The sequence below is a fragment of the Chrysochloris asiatica genome, unplaced genomic scaffold (assembly GCF_000296735.1).
Source record: "Chrysochloris asiatica unplaced genomic scaffold, ChrAsi1.0 scaffold00035, whole genome shotgun sequence".
Classification (NCBI taxonomy): Eukaryota; Metazoa; Chordata; class Mammalia; order Afrosoricida; family Chrysochloridae; genus Chrysochloris; species Chrysochloris asiatica.
The window spans coordinates 5488176-5505510 of NW_006408553.1; the positions used below are offsets into that span (position 1 = coordinate 5488176).

At 37.5% G+C, this 17335-nt stretch overlaps 1 protein-coding gene across 1 annotated transcript in view; it reads left to right on the forward strand.

Annotated features, from left to right (window-relative positions):
• Positions 1–17335, forward strand: part of INTS10 (integrator complex subunit 10) — a 46002-nt gene that overhangs the window by 1120 nt on the left and 27547 nt on the right. The window contains exons 3-9 of the mRNA XM_006859910.1: positions 1485–1588; positions 2338–2477; positions 8503–8584; positions 9413–9553; positions 9994–10165; positions 11323–11492; positions 12679–12812. Of these exons, the coding sequence (XP_006859972.1) occupies positions 1485–1588; positions 2338–2477; positions 8503–8584; positions 9413–9553; positions 9994–10165; positions 11323–11492; positions 12679–12812 (943 nt within the window). The remainder of the gene's footprint in view (positions 1–1484; positions 1589–2337; positions 2478–8502; positions 8585–9412; positions 9554–9993; positions 10166–11322; positions 11493–12678; positions 12813–17335) is intronic.

Genomic DNA, 17335 nt, shown 5'->3' on the forward strand with positions numbered 1-17335 from the left:
CATTGTCAAAGTGCCAACAGTAGTGAAGTATGGAGAATGAGAAGTGAAAATCCCTCCACAACAACAAAAAGAAAAACACACCAGAGTGAAGGTTTGTGTGTCTGTAGGATCAGCACTGGGCTGTGAACCACAAGGTCATCAGTTCAAATCCACCAGCTGCTCCTCAGAAACTGTGTACAGGGTTGCTTTGAGTCGGAATGGACTCAACTACACTTAACAGCAACAACATACATACATACATTCACAAGGTTCTTGGAAAAATTCCATTATCTTTAATTTCATGTCTCCACGAACTTTTAGAAGCACCAGTGCATATGTTAAGTGCTATGGAAGGAATTTCTGACTCATCATGATCCCATGTGACAGTACAATCACACAGAGTAGCCAGCTGGAATCGCTAACCTTTCAATTAGCGGTCACACTATTGTGCCCAGGACTCCGTGTATATAAACACACACTACGTATAAATAGGCCTTGGGAGAGCTTACGAAAATGGGATCGTATTCATTTGATTCTCCAGCTTGCTTGCTTCACTGTGGTGGAGTCAATTCCAACTCATAGCAACCCTATAGGACAGAGAACTGCCCCCTAGAGTTTCTAAGGCCATGAAACTTAACCACCTGCCACATCTTTGACCATTAACTAGTGGTTAGCATCCAAGTGCTTTAATCACCAGACCTCCTCTTCACTTATTACATTTAATGGGCCCCTTTCCTTGTCAGTTTGTAGAGATCTACTTTGTTCTTTTTCATACCTGTATTGTATTCCCTAACCACTCTTTAATTGATGGATATGTAGGTAGTTGCCAACTATTTGAAATTTTATTCAGAATATCAATAAAGAGACTAAATCCATAGACATAGATTTTCATAGTCAAAGGATATGCACATTTAAAATTTTGATTGTTGTTGTTAAGTGCTGTCGAGTCGGTTCCGACCCATGGCGACCCTGTATAGAGTTTCCAAGGAGCAGCTGGTGAGATTGAACCACCAATCTTGCAGTTCAAATGGCATTGCAGTCTGGCGCATTGGCCATACTGTCAAATTGCTCTCCAAAATATACTGTTCCTATTTCCATTCTAGTGCTAATGTGTAAGATGGGTTCATTTATCCACATCCTTGCCAACACTGGATAATATTAGTCTTTGATTTGCATTACTTGTACTGTTGAGCATCTTTTCCAATGTTATCTTTGGCTTTTGCATTTTTTCAACAATTTGCTTTTGCCAGTTTTTTTCTTTGAGGTAGTTTTATTTTGTTGGTTTTTAGAAGTGCTTTATATATTATAGTCACTTATTTTCTCACTTTTGAAAGCCTCTAAAGACTTTAGTAAGTATCCTCAGTTTTCTTAATTAGTTGGATGTTATTTTTGTTATATTTACATTGGTTTGTTTGGGGACACCTAAGTATTAACTTGGAATAAATTTTACTTATTTTTATATGCAATTCTAACGTTTTAATTTGATGCATTCATCTTAAAAATAGGTTTGTGAATTTCCCAGACCAGCCGGTGGTGTGGAGAGAAATCAGCATTATTACATCAGCACTAAGGAATGATTCACAAGATAAACAAACACAATTTTTAAGAAGTAAGAATGGAGTGACAGCTTAATGGTCTACATATTATCATTTCTGGAATACCAAATTATATACAGTAATTTCACCAAAAAGTCACATGTGTGCTATCTGTGCCCATATGTATATTTTATTCTTGGCAACTAATCCTGACAAATGATGTCAAGTGATCCCTTGAGTATTTACTTAGAAATCGTTAAGTTTCCTGAAAGGATGTGGATTTTTCAGTAAGCTGAGGTAACTGAATGTATGTTTTTAGAGGTTTTACAGAATCAGAAAATATCTATAGATTAGGCATATTGCTACAAAACAGGAGAGAAACGTATTACTTAATGACCTTCCTCTTTAATTTATGATTCATTAATTTATGACCTTCTCTCTGTAGTCATTGTTATAGCTGACCAAAGATTTCTAATTTTGGATAAAAACAAATGAGATGTTTTGGGTCATTTCAATTTAAGCAACTATATGCTTTTTATCTTAACTTTTAATAAACATTGGTGTTACCCTTCACATAGTATCATTCTTGCCTTCTGTAACCAATAAGATCTCCAAATGTTTTATGATCATTTGGCAAATATCTTGTGCCAAGTACTGTCTGATCCAAAAGCCTGCCAGGTTATGGGTAAAACCCAATAACGTTGATTCTTCACATTGTATTTACTGTTCTGTACATGATATTGTCTTACTTAAACTTTTTCTCAGTACTTTCTGTTATTTTTATTTTCCAAAAACTTTTAAAAGTGAAATATGTTATGTACAGGTTTATTTGAAACTCTTCCTGGTCGAGTCCAGTGTGAAATGTTACTAAAGGTCACAGAACAATGCTTCAACACATTGGAACGATCAGAAATGTTGCTTCTACTTTTGAGACGATTTCCTGAAACAGTGGTGCAACATGGGGTAAGATTTGTTCCTTTCCTTTTTTTTCCAAGAGAAACTAAAATTGATCATAAATTGCTTCACCAGTATAACTAAAGCAGAGATTTGAGGAGCATTGGATAAGATTAACTTAAATCAAGAAATCTTTATTAAACTATGACTATATATTTCTATTTGAAGTTGTCTTATTAGTGAGTAAAGTGTGCATAGTTTGATCAAAGTAATGACGTCAGTAAGAAGTCTGCGAGAAAAAAAGGACATTTTTGGTAAATACTGTAGCATAATACAACTGTGCAACAACTAAACATTAGAAGTGTGGTTACACTAGTGTATAAGTATGTATGCAAGTGTATGTTTTTGTTGTTAAGTGCCGTCAACTTGGTTATGACCCATAGTGACCCTGTATAGGGTTTCCAAGGAGCAGCTAATAAGCTTGACCCACCAGCCTTGCAGTTCAAAGCGACTTTGCAGTCCAGTGCATTAACCCATAGTGCCAATCCAGGAATCCCATGCAAGTTTATATATACAGTTGGTGGTTCAAGCTTACCAGCTGCTCCTAGAAAACCCCTATATAGGGTCACTATGAGTCAGAACCAATTCGATGGCACTTAACAAACAAACAAATATATATATATATATATATATATATATATATATACACACACACATACATATATAGAGTCCTTGTGTGGTACTGTGGAATAATGCACTGGACCGCAAGGTCAGTTTGAACTGCACTGTTGGTGGTTCAAATTCACCGGCTGCTCCTTGGAAACCCTGTACAGGGTCACTATGGTTGGAACCAACTTGATGGCATTAACAACAACATATGCATATATAGATGTGTCGATATGCAAATGTATGCCATATATATTAATATGTAAAATGAAACATATAGGGGGCACAAACATGGATACTTCTTAGACTTAATCAAATGCCTCATAAGATTGCTTTCCATAGCCTCATGGGACAACTCAGTCACTTGTGTAACATAGGACATACAGTTTATGTTCTACATCCTAAATTGGTGACTAATGTCTGGGGTAATAAAAGCTTGCAAGCAGCCATGTAAGTTACAAGTATTGGTATGTATACATCCAGAAGGAAAACAAAGAGGGAAACCAATGACTCAGAAGAAACAAGTCCATTGGATTAATAGTCTATACAAACCACAATCTCAGCTGCTAATTAGAAGGTCACCAGTTCAAACCCACTAGCTGCTCCATGGAAGAATGATGTGGCAGTCTGCTTCTGTAAAGATTTACAGCCTTGGAAACTCTATGGGGCACTTCTACTCTGTCCTATGGGGCGGGGGGCTGTCACTGTGAATTGAAATCCATCTATTGGCAGTAAATTTGGTTTTTGGTTTATTGTTTGTTTGAAAGTTGATCCCTGGGGATGGATTCATTTCTAGACTAGAACCGTGTCTAAGGGCCACAGTCTCAAGGGTTCCACTAGTCTCTATCAAACCAGTAAGTCTGGTCTCTTTATGCTTTTAAATTTGTTCTTTTTTTTTTCCTCCCTCTTTTGAGAACTTTCCGTTGTGTTCCTGACCCAAGTGGTCATCTAGTTCTAGTGTCTAGGTAGTAGTGATTGTGGTTCATGTCCACTGGTCCTTCCTTGAGTCTCTCATTTTCTTCACTCTGCTTTGCTCTAAATACATCTTAGATGGCCACTCGCACTTTTGAAGATCCCAGTTGCTACTCAACTAAAGTTGTTGTTGTTAAATGGAGTTCCAACTCATAGTGACCCTGCACAGGGTGTCCGAGGCTGCAAAGTAGGATGAAGCATATTGCCTTTGTGGACCCTGTTATTCCAATTGACCTAAATGTTCTCGGAGACTGTGGTCCTAAATCCCTAAGCCCAGTAAGTCATTCCCTCAAGGTGTTTGGTTACAGCTAAGACATTTTCCAGAACTTTGTACCCTGTATGCTCTTTGAATTGTTATTGTTAAGTGCTGTCGAATTGATTCCAACTTAGAGTGACCCAGAGCAGGGTTTTTGAGGCTTTGAGTCTTTGCGGGAGGAGAAAGCCTCATCTGTCTCCCACAGAGCAACTTGAACCATGGACCTTGTGGTTCACAGTCTGGTGCTTATTGTATGGAAATATATTTATAGCACATAAAATACGTATGTAGAAACGTTGTTGTTGATCAGTGCCGTGGAGTCGTTTCCAACCCCTAGTGACCCTGTACAGGGTTTCCGAGGCTGTAAATCTTTACGGGAGCAGAACGCCTCATCTTTCTCTCACGGAGCAGCTGGTAGTTTTGAACTGCTTACCTTAAGGTTCGCAGCCCGATTTGTAATCACTACACGAAATATCCTCTGTCAAACCTATATACTCCAGGGTATATTCCCATTAGCTCTCCCACTCAGTTTGCATGTTTACCTATGTACCTACATGTAGATGTTATTTGTTAGTGCTGCTATTACAAGATTGTTTGTATAATATTTACCTTTGTCTTTACTCTTGTGCACCTCCCAGTGATTTTCTTTGCCATTGGTCATGTTGTGCTGCCCTCCCTCTTACTGTATATCGCCTTTCTCGTCACCCCCGTATCTACTCTCTAGTTAGTGATCAAATCAATAGCTTTTATTAATTCAAAATCTTAGTAGTTCTTTCTCTTGCCTTTTTTTCTAACATCTGATCCTAAGTAAATTGTTCCATCTCTCCCTGTTTTAGTTTCTGAAGACTGCCAGAACAAAGTATCACAAATGGTTGTATTTCCCCACAGTTCTGGAGGCTAGCAGTATAAAATCAAGATGTCAGCATGGCCATACTCTCTCTCTCTGGAACTTCTGGGGAGGAATCTTTGCTTGTCTCTTTCTTGATTCTGGTGTTGACCATCAATCTTTCACATTCCTTGGCTCCTAGATGTAGCACTCCTATCATTGTCATAAACTCCATAGCCTTTTCCCTTGTGTATCTTTCTTCTTGCATCGTATGATGCCAGTGACTAGGCTAGGCCCACCCTAATCTAGTATGATCTCCTCTTAACTAATTATATCTGCAAAGTCCCTATTTCCATATAATGTAACTTTCTGAGGTTCCCAGAAACATCAATTTTGAGGTGCCACTGTTCAGAACAGTATACTCCCTGGTCCTTACGCTGACTTAATTTTATAGGTTATGTAATGTTTCACATTGTTCCAGCAAGACGCAAGTCATCCAGGTGTGAGTGCAAGGAAGACAATGCAGCTATCTTGGTGGATTTTGATGAGCAGACTTTCTACTATACTAGGGCATAAGTGAAAGGAGCCCTGGTGGCACAGAGGCTAGTGCTTGACTGATAACCTGTGGACCTTGTGGTTCAAACTGACTTTGCAGTGCAGTGCATTAACCCCAACGCCATACCAGGATGCCTAATATGACCACTGATTCCTGAAAATTCTTGAAAGTGATTTGTTGTTAGGTGCCATCAAGTTGGTGCCGACTCATAGCAACCTTATGCACAGCAGAACGAAACACTGTCCAGTCCTGGGCCAACCTCACTATTGTTGCCACGCTTAAGCGCATCCATCTCGTTGGGGGTCTTCCTCTTTTTCTCTGACCCTCCACCTTACCAAACATGATATCCTTCTCCAGTGACTGGTCCCTCCTGACAATATGTCTAAAGTATGAAAAATGAAGTTTGGCCATCTTGGCCTCCAAGGAGCATTCTGGCTACACTTCTCCAAACATGGATCTGTTTGTTCTTTTGGCAGCCCATGGCACTTTCAATATTCTCCTCCAACACTGTAACTCAAATGTGTCAATTCTTTTACAGTCTTCCTTATTTACTGTCCAAGTTTCACATGCATAGGAGGTTATTGAAAATACCATGGCTTGGGTCAGGCTCACCTTAGTCCTCAAGCTGACATCTTTGCTTTTCAACACTGATTTTTGAAATTTTCTGTTCAGCTCTTGGACCTCCTCATTTCTTCTATTTGCTTTAGTATCTCTATGCTGGAGAGCAAGTTTCAGTGTATCTTCTGACATCCATTTTGACCTTTTCCTTCTCTCTTGTCTTCTTAATGACTTTTTTGCTCTCTTCATGTATGATGTTCTTGATGTCATCCCACAACTCTTCTGGTCTTTGGTCTTTAGTTTTTAATGTATCAAATCTGTTCTTCGGATGATCTCTAAATTCAGGTGGGATATATTCAAGGTCATATTTTGGTTCTTGTGGACCTGTTTTCATTTTCTTCAGCCTCAGTTTGAATTTGCATATGACTAATTGATGGTCTGTTCCACAGTCTGTCCCTGGCCTTGTTTTGATTGATGATATGGAGCTTTTCCATCGTCTCTTTCCGCAGATGTAGTCAATTTGATTTCTGTGTATTCCATCTTAAACGCTGTCTAAAGAAGGTATTTGAAATGAACAAATCATTGATTTTGCAGAATTCTATCATGGGATCTCCAAAATCATTTCTATCACCAAGGCCATATTTTCCAACTACTAATCTTTGCTCCCAACCTTTGCATTCCAATCACCAGTAATGATCAATATTTCTTGATTGCGTGTTTGATCAATTTCAGATTGAAGAAGTTGGTAGAATTCTTCTATTTTATCTTCACTGTCTTTAGTTACATAAACTTGAATAGTAGTGGTATTAACTGGGCTTCCCTGTTGTTGTTGTTGTTAAGTGCCGTCAAGTTGGTTCCAACCTATAGTGACCCTGTATAGGGTTTCTGAGAAGCTTGAACCACCGACCTTGCAGTTCAAACAACTTAGCAGTCTGACGCATTAGCCCACAGGGCCACACCAGGACTTCCTGTAGGCACATGGATATTATCCTATCACAAACAGCGTTGTACCTCATGACTGATCTGGATATGTTCTTTTTGACAATGAATGCAACACCATTCCTCTTTAATTTGTGATCCGGCATAATAAACCATGTGGTTGTCAGATTCAAAATGGCCAATACCAGTCCATATCAGCTCACTAATGCCTAAGATATCGATGTTTATGCGTTCCATTTCATTTTTGACAACTTCCAATTTTCCCAGATTCGTACTTCGTACATCCCATGTTCCAATTTTTCAGTGGATGTTTACAGCTGTTTCTCTTCATTTTGAGTTGTACCCCATCAGCAGATGAAGGTCCCGTATGCTTTTCTCCCACGGGCTTTACTCCATTTGCATCATCACGGTTAACTCAGCTTTGAGGAGGTGGCTCTTCCCCAGTCGCATTTTGAGTGCCTTCCAACTTGAGGGGCTCATTTTCCAGCACTGAATCTGACAGTGTTTCTCTGCTATTCATAAGGTTTTCAGTGACTAAATATTCAGAAGTAGTTAGTCACTCCTTCTTCCTAGTCTGCCTTCATCTGGAAGCTCATCTGAAACCTGTTCACCATGGGTGACCCGGTGGCATAGCTTCCAGAATCACAGCAGCTCACAAGCCACCACAGTACAACAAACTGACAGACAAGTGGTGGGTGAAAGTGATAAGTTTTATTTAAGTAATGTATATTGATGTAGGGAATAAAGTTAGTGTTCACATTTCTTTAAAAATTTCTGAATTTCTGTTATCATTCTAGCTCTAGTTCTTTTGCCTTCCTGAAGTTTCATAGACAGTTCTTAGCATTTAAAATTTGCTAGTTTAGAGGAGACAGAATTTGAAATTCTGTACTATGTTATGGTGCTGGTGCATTCTTTATTTTCTAATTTAAAACACGAGAATGTCTAATCTCTTAGGGAAATTTGAATTTACAGCTATGTAATAATTAAGAAAATTCCTTGTTTTTTCATGTAATTTTGACATATTTCTTAAAGCTTTTGACTGTAAATTGAGTGAAGGTTTACAGATCAGATCACCGGTTCTACATCAACAAATCGTACACTTTGTGTCATTACACTGATTGCAATCCCTTGCACCATCAGTTAACAGGATTTACCTCGATTCACTTTAGCTATTACATTCTGCCCTGTTCTCCAACTACCTTCATCTTCCTCTGCCAATCTCCCTCTTGTTGTGTATTGCCTGTCCTGTCACCTAAGTTAACATGTGGATTCTGACATATTTTTAACACATTTTAAAATTATTAATTTCATTTTGAAACAGGTTGGCCTTGGAGAGGCATTATTAGAGGCTGAAACTATTGAAGAGCAAGAATCTCCTGTTAACTGCTTTCGAAAATTATTTGGTAAGAAAAATTGTGTTTACGGAAAGCAAAGGAATTCTTTATGTTATTTAATTATTTCATCTAGAAAAAATGTTTAACAGCTTCTAAATTTTTGCTGTGTAATTACTGATACAGAAAAAACATGAAGAGCCTTCAAAATGTTCATAGAATAATCCCATTATCTTTTAGTTCCATATTTCCATGAACTTTTTAAAGCCCCCTCATATATAACCTGGTGTGGCGCTGTGGGTTAATGTGCCAGACTACAAAGCTGTTTGAACTGCAAGATCAGTGGTTCAAGTTCACCAGCTGCTCCTCGAAAACCCACAGGGTCGCTATGGGTCAGAACCAACTCAACAGCACTTCACAACAACAGCATGTATAACCATATATATAAGTATGAAGCGTAATAATAAGCAGCCATCTGAACATATCACCCCATTTAAGAACTAGAGCCTTCTCACTAGTGTTGAATCTACCTGTGTGTTTCCTCATTGACTCTACCCACTGGTATCCTTCTGCCTAGCAATTTTTAAATAAATGTGCCACAAAGGTACTCCCCCCCCCACATCTATATATATTGGAGTCCTGGTGTAGTGCTGCAGAATAATGCGCTGCAAGGTCAGTTTGAACCACAAGGTCAGTGGTTCAAACCCACCAGCCACTCCTTGGAAACCCTGTACAGGGTTGCTATGGGTTGGTACCAACTCAATGGCACATCACAACAACAAATACATTTTAGATACTATATTACTACATTAAATGAACTCTGAAATAAATCTTGTTTTTGACAGAACCTTAGGGTAAAGAAACAACCTAATCACTTTTTATTATTTTCTCCTTTAACAGTTTGTGATGTCCTTCCTTTAATAATTAATAACCATGATGTCCGATTGCCTGCCAATTTACTATATAAGTACTTGAACAAAGCAGCTGAATTTTACATTAATTACGTCACTAGGTCTACTCAGATAGAAAATCAACATCAAGGTAAGTGTGGATGATCTGAAATTTTATTTATATAAAAATTAGTAAAATTGCCAGTTTGGAAATCATCATTCTGATTATCCTCCTCTCGATACATACCAATTTATAGTGTTTCCAAAATTTGGCACCTAGAATATTGTACTGCAGTTAAGAGATGAGACTTTTCTGGAATCAGTTCAACTCCTTAATTGAAACACTGTGCTTTGCTGAGCTATAACCATGCATGGAACTTTATATGTGTACCACAGCTCAAAATTCACTTCCTTATGCTAGTGTTCCATGAGCCAGCTGTACACCCTTGAACAAGATATAAGCATATAACCTTTTGGAATTCTATTTTCCTGTCTTTTGAATGGGAAATTAAATATAAGTTTTTAATCAAGTACCACATAAAGAGTAATCAGTAATGCTAATTTTAGGCAACTTTTTTTCTGTCATTACAGGTACCCAAGATACATCTGATTTAATGTCACCTAGCAAACGTAGTTCTCAGAAGTACATCATAGAAGGACTGACTGAAAAATCATCCCAGATTGTGGACCCCTGGGAGAGATTGTTTAAGATTTTGAATGTTGTTGGAATGAGATGTGAATGGCAGATGGATAAAGGAAGACGGTAAAAAATTGTTTATTGCTAAGATTACCTATGAAATCTTTGGATTACATATTCTCAGAGTCCTTTTTTTTTAAAAAAAAAGAGAAAAAAACAACATTTTTTAAAGTGTATAATGTATCTGATACTTCTCCTTTGGCAAATATTATTATGCTTGGTGTTTACCTGAAGAGCATTGAAGTGGCTTTCCACTTTATCATAAGATTACTGACTGAAGTATGAGCTCTTAAGATGTTTATTGAGTTTGAAGTTTTCCTTGGCAATTCAAAGAAAAGAGAAGCTCCTTGGCATGTTTGTGTCATGATTCTTTGTTGAAATCACAACCCTAATTCAGAAAGGGAAATTTGCCATTTGTGTGGTGCTGTAGTATAAGTACTGGACCACAAGGTTGGTTTGCTGTACAAGGTTGACATTCAAATTCACCAGACACTCCTTGGAAACTCAATATAAGATCGCTATATTGGGTCAGAACCAACTCAATGGCACTTGACAACAACAACAATGTGTAGACTATAGGAGTTCCTGGATGGCACAAATGGTTAATCATTCAGCTATTAACCAAAAGGTTAGTGGTTCAGATTCACTCAGGCTCTTCAAAAGAAAGACCTGGTGATGTTATTCTCAAAGGTCACAGCCATGAAAACCTCATGGAGCACAGTTCCACTACACCACACACAGGACCTTCATGAGTTGGAATCAATAGCAACTGGTATACAACAGTAAAGAGTTTTTATATACCTTTTGGACACCTGGTGTGTCACTTTAGTATCAGCACTTTACTGCTAATCATAAGGTTGGCAGTTTCAACCCATCAGCTGCTCCTTGGAAGTCCTATATAGGGTCACTATGATTCACAACTGACTCAAAGGCACTTAGCAACAGCAACAACAGAGCTCTATTTGGAGCCCTGGTGTGCCTCTGTAGGATAAGCACAGGACTGTTAATCACAAAGTAAGTGGTCCAAACCCACCAGCTCCTCCTTGGAAACCCTAAACAGTCTCTGTAAGTCAGAACTGACTCGACAGCACTTAACAATAAGAACTGTGCTCTTATTTGGTAAAAATATTGGTTCTTTTGGTAATAGTTCTAGCAATACTTTTCTTTTCTACCTTTTTCTGACAAACCCAGAGTAATTAGCTTTATCATCCTTCATCTTTCAGAAGCTATGGTGATATTTTACATAGAATGAAGGATCTCTGCAGATACATGAACAACTTTGATAATGAAGCTCATGCAAAATATAAAAACCAAGTGGTTTATTCTACTATGTTGGTCTTCTTTAAGAATGCATTCCAGTATGTCAACAGCATACAGCCATCTCTCTTCCAAGGTTGGTTTAAGAATTTTAATAGTACCTGAGATTTTAAAAGTAGCCTTAGTGGTCATGATGAGGATAATTAAAATATTTTAACCATGATTTTGGATCCAATTATCTGCAGAATGGTACCAGTGTTTTTAATATTTTAGTTAGTAGCTTTTATGTAAGTACATTTGCATTGAAAACTTCTGTATCTAAGGATGTAGTAGTATTATAAAGATACAGATATCAAATACCTCTCATTTGAAAAAAAGCAACAGACATAACAAAGTGTTGAAGTAGATTTCACAAAGATATACTAGCCCCCCCAGCAAAAAAGATTAATATTATATACATACGTAATTATGGGTGATTTTACCTTTTTTAGCTTTCGAACTTCCTAGTTTTCTAGATATATATATATATATATGGAGAGAGAGAGAGAAAGAATATGTGTCTTAATCCTAACCCTGGAGTCCTGGTGTGGTGCTATAGGATAAGCCCTGGACTACTAACCACAAGGTTGGGGGCTCAAACCCAGCAGCTGCTCCTTGGAAACTGCATACAGGGTCACTGTGATTTGGAGCCAACTGAACAACAGTTAACAACAACAACAACCCTAACCCTAGAATGTATGTTAAGTGTCTTCGAGTCAGTTCCAATTCATAGCAACCCTATATAGGGTTTCAAAGAACTGGCTGGTAGGTTTGAACCTCCAACCTTGTGGTTAGCAGTCCAGTGCTTATCCTTTATATATACACTCTAGAAGGCTAAAAAGTTTGAGAATTAAGGAGGGTGAAATCACCCATAATCCTTTTAGTGTAACAAAGATCACATTTTTATAAACTGCCTTTTAACCTTTCATATATTTAGATTTTGTTTGGAACTTGTAAACATAATATACTTTTATCTGTAACTTTGTGATGTTATTTTTTTGTAAATTGATAATTCATAATCATTGTAAAATATTTGCAGTTAAGTAAGAACTAGTACAAAGAACAAAATAGTTGTAATCCACCAGTGAGAGAGAATCTTTCTTAGTTTTTGCATATACCCATAGTCTTTTTCTTTTGTTTATGTACTTGTTTGTTTAACTAATTGGGATCAAAGAAATGTGTTTTTGATGACCCATATTTTCAATTTAGTGAACTTCTTCCTGGTATTAAGTATTCTCTTCCTTGCTACATTTAAAAATAATTGATGTTTTCCCCTTCCATAGGTCCTAATGCCCCAAGCCAAATTCCACTGGTTCTTCTTGAGGATGTATCAAATGTGTATGGTGATGTAGAAATCGATCGTAATAAACACATACATAAAAAGAGGAAACTAGCTGAGGGAAGAGAAAAACCCATGGTAATCCTGTCAGATGTGATTATTCAAAGATTGTATGTTTATAGTTTGCTAGAGTTGAATCTTTGTTAAATTTGACTTTGGAACTAAAATTTATATACTTTATAGTTAGGTTTTATAATCATAAAATATAACTACTGTATATCCCACTAGGGAACATGTTCAATTGTCACAACTGGATGGGGAAAGGTTGTTGTCAACCTCTAGTAGATAGAGGGCAGGAATGCTTCTAAATATCCTACAATGCACACAACAACCTACTACAACAAAAACTTACCCGACCTAAAAGATCAGTAGTGCTAAGGTCGAGAGACCAGGTCTAAATTATTTATACCTGTCTTGACTGCATGACATTTTTAAAAATTTAAGAAATAAACACTAGCAAAACAAAACGAAAAAATGCACTGGACACCTAAGCTGGGTACTGTACTGGATACTGGCCTCAGAATGGCAAATGCCAAGGTGTTCAGGGTAGAAAAAGTCATTACAACCTGCAGGAAGATGTAGGAAATGCTTTATGAGGGAGGCTAGCATTTAAAATCAGCACTGAAGGATATATATGGTTTTGTCAGTTGAAATCAGAAGGTAAATTTTGCCAGGAAGAAACAGTTTGCACAAAGATGCAACTGGTCTGAGAATGTGAAGAATCATCACATTGTGACAATCTAATGTAATACCTGATGGGACCAGGCAGCAAGCCTGTGCAGGACAGTGATTTTCAAGCTTTTTCTTAAAGCAGTGAAACCCTTTCTTTTAATAAAATTATTAGTGTGTGACACGAAAGTATAGATGCTCTACTTCCGAAGTAAGCAGACTTTATAAGGAGCCAGATAATAAATAATTTAGGCTTTGTGAGCCATACAGTCTCTTGTAAATACTAAACTCTGCTGTTAAAATGTGAAAACAGCCACAGACAACACATAAATGATGTGGCTATGTTTTAATAAAACTTTATGAAAACAGGGCTGGTTTGTCCCACAGTCACGCTGACCTCTTCTCTTGTTGACATGCCCAAGGGGAGCCAGGAACTTCCCCTTGAGCCCTTGAGTCATTTTTACTGGACCCTGGGCATGATGAGAAATTTGCCTTAATCAGATTGAATTGCCATCACTATAGTATAGGGAAGGATTAGAGCTGGAAAGCTCTGAAGATTTATAAGGTTATTAATTCTTGGTAAACTAATTTGAATTATTTTTCCTAACTTAGGAAAAGGAGACCTAGTAGTAAAATGGTTTAAGTACTCAACTGCTAGCAAAAGGTTAGAAACTACCAGCTGCTCTACAGGAGAAAGATGTGGCAGTGTACTTCTGTAAACATTTGCAAGCTTGGAAACCCTATGAGGCAGCTTTACTCTGTCCTATAAGATTGCTTCAGGTGTGGAGAATATCCAAAAGATAAATACTGTACTGAGAACCACAAGGTCCGTGGTTTAAGTCAGCCAGCTGCTATGCAGGAGAAAGATGAGAGGAAAATGTAAAGCCTCAGAAACCATAGACAGGATTGATATGATGACACTTAACAACAACATAGAATTGTTCCACCACTTGTCTGTCAGTGTCATACCATGGCGGCTTGCATATTGCTGTGATGCTGGGAACTATGCCACTGGTATTTTAAATACCAGCAGGGTACACCCATGTGGATAGGTTACAACTGAGCTTCCAGACTAACACAGACTAGGAAAAAGGCAAGGGGGACTACTTCTGAATCCTTGTAAATAGCAGTGGAACACAGTCAGATAGCACCAGAATACTGAGACATGTTGAATAGCACCAGAATATTGTCAGATATAGTAGCAGAAGGTAAGCCCCTCAGATTGGAATGCTCTCAAAATACGGCTGGTGAAGACCTGCCTCTTCAAAGTAAAGTTGACTATGATGACGCAAGTGGATTAAAACTTTCAGAACCTTCATTTGCTGATGTGGCACAACTCAAAATGAGGAGAAACAGCTGTAAACATCCATTAATAATTGGAACATGGAATGTATGAATCTAGAAAAATTGAAAGTTATGAAAAATGAAGTGGAATATATAAAGATTGATATCCTAGATATCAAGTATTAAGTGAAATGGACTACTATTGGCTATTTTGAATCTGACAGTCACAAGGTTTACTCTGCTTGTATGACAAATTAGAAAGGAATGGCATTACACTCATCATCAAAAAGAACATTTCAAAATCTGTCTTGAAATATAACACTGTCTCTGAAAGGGTAATGTCCATACACCTATACAGAAGACTTAATACCATAGTTATTCAAATGTATTCACCAACCACTAAAACCAGTGATGATAAAATTGAAGAATCCTACTAGCATATTCAGCCTGAAATTGATCAAATATGAAATAGGAATGTATTGATAATTACTGGTGATTAAAAGTTAGAAACAAAGAGGAGGGATCAATAGTTGGAAAACATGACCTTGATGATCAAAATGATGCTGGAAATCAAGTGATAGAATTTTGCAAGACCAATGATTTTCATTGCAAATAACTATTTTAAACAACATAATAGACAACTATTCATATGGACTTTACCGGATGGCATATACAGAAATCAAAATGACTACACCTGTGGGAAGAGATCATATCAGCAGCTAAAACAAGGCCAGGGACAGACTGTGGAGCAGACCATGAATTGCACATATGCAAGTTCAGACTCAAGCTGAAGAAAATTGAAACAAGTTCACAAGAGCCAAAATATGACCTTGAGCATGTCTCACCTTAATTTAGAGATTATCTCAAGAGCAGATTCGATACATTAGACTCTAATGACCGAAGACCAGAAGAGCTGTGATGACATCAAGAATATCATATGAGGGAAAGCAGAAGGTCATTAAGAAGACCAGAAAGAAGGAAAAGACAAAAATGGATGTCAGAAGAGAGTCTAATTTGTTCTCCAGCTAAAGCAAGTGAAAGAAATGAGAAAGTAAAATAACTGAACATAAAATTCTAAGGTCAGCTCCAGAAGACAGAGTCAAATATTATAATAAAATATGCAAAGTTAGAAAATCATAAGGGAAGAGCATGCTCAGCAGTTGTCAAGCTAAAAGAACTGAAGAAAAAAATTCAAGCCTCGACTTGAAATATTGAAGGATTCTATTAGGCAAAATATTGAATGATACAGAAAGCATCAAAAGAAGATGGAAGGAATACGCAGAGTCACTATACCAAAAAAGAAATGGTACAAATTCAACCATTTCAAGAGGTAGCATATGATCAAGAGCCAATAGTACTGAGGAAAAAGTCAGTCTAAGGTATATTGAAGGTATTGGCAAAGAACAAGGATCTGGGAATTGATGAAATACAAATTGAAATATTTCAAGAAACTGCGGCACTATGCCAAGAAATTTGGAAGACAGCTACCTAGCCCACTGATTGGAAAAGATTTTTATGCCCAGAACAGAATGCAGAAATCATTGGGCAATATCATTAATATCACATGCAAGTAACATTTTGCTAAAGCTAATTTGAAAAGGCTGTAATAGTACATTGACAGAAAACTGCCAAAGGTTTAATTTGGATTCAGACAAGGACATGGAACAAGTTATATCATTGCTAACTTCAGATAGACCTTGGCTGAAAGCAGAGAATACCAGAAAGATGTTTACCTGTACTTCATTGACTGTGTGAAGGCTTTCTATTGTGTGGATCATGACAAGCTATGGACAACACTGTGGAGAATGAGGGTTCTGGAATACTTAATTGTGCTTGTGAGGAACCTGTATATAGACCAAGAGGTAGCTGTCAGAACAAGGGGACACCAAATGGTTTAAATTTAGGAAAGGTGTGCTTTCTTTCACCGTATTTATTCAATCTGTATGCTGAACAAATATCCAAAGAGCTTGACTATATGAAGAAGAACATGGCATAAAGATTGGAGGAAAGCTCATTAACAACTTGTGATATTCAGATGATACAACCTTGCTTGCTGAAATCAAAGAGGACTTAAATATTTACTGATGAAGATTTGCAACCCATCCAGCTTTCAGGATGGGTTGAAACTCTGTAAAGAAAACAAGATTCCTCACAAGTGGACCAATGAATAACCTCATGATAAATGGAGAAAAGATTGAAGTTGTCAAAGACTTCATTGTGCTTGAATTCACTATCAACACTCAGGGAAGCAGCAGCCAAGAAATGAAATCATTTATTACATTAAGCAAATCTGCTAAAGGCCTCTTTAAAAAAAAGTGTTCAAGAGCAAAAACATCAGTTTGAGAACTAAGATACTACTCACCCAAGTCATGGTAGTTTCCATAGCTTTATATGCATGTGAAAGTTGGACGGTGAATAAGGAAGACTGTAGAAGAATTAATGCGTTTGAATTATAGTACTGGAGAAGAATATTAAAAGTACCATGAGTGCTAGAAGAACAAACAAATGTGTATTGGAAGAAGCACAGCCAGAATGCTCCTTAGAAGCCAGGATGGAGAGACTTTATCTCTCAAACTTCAGACATATTATCAGAAGGGACCAGTCCCTGGAGAAAGACATCATGCTTGGTAAAGTGAAGGGTCAGTGAA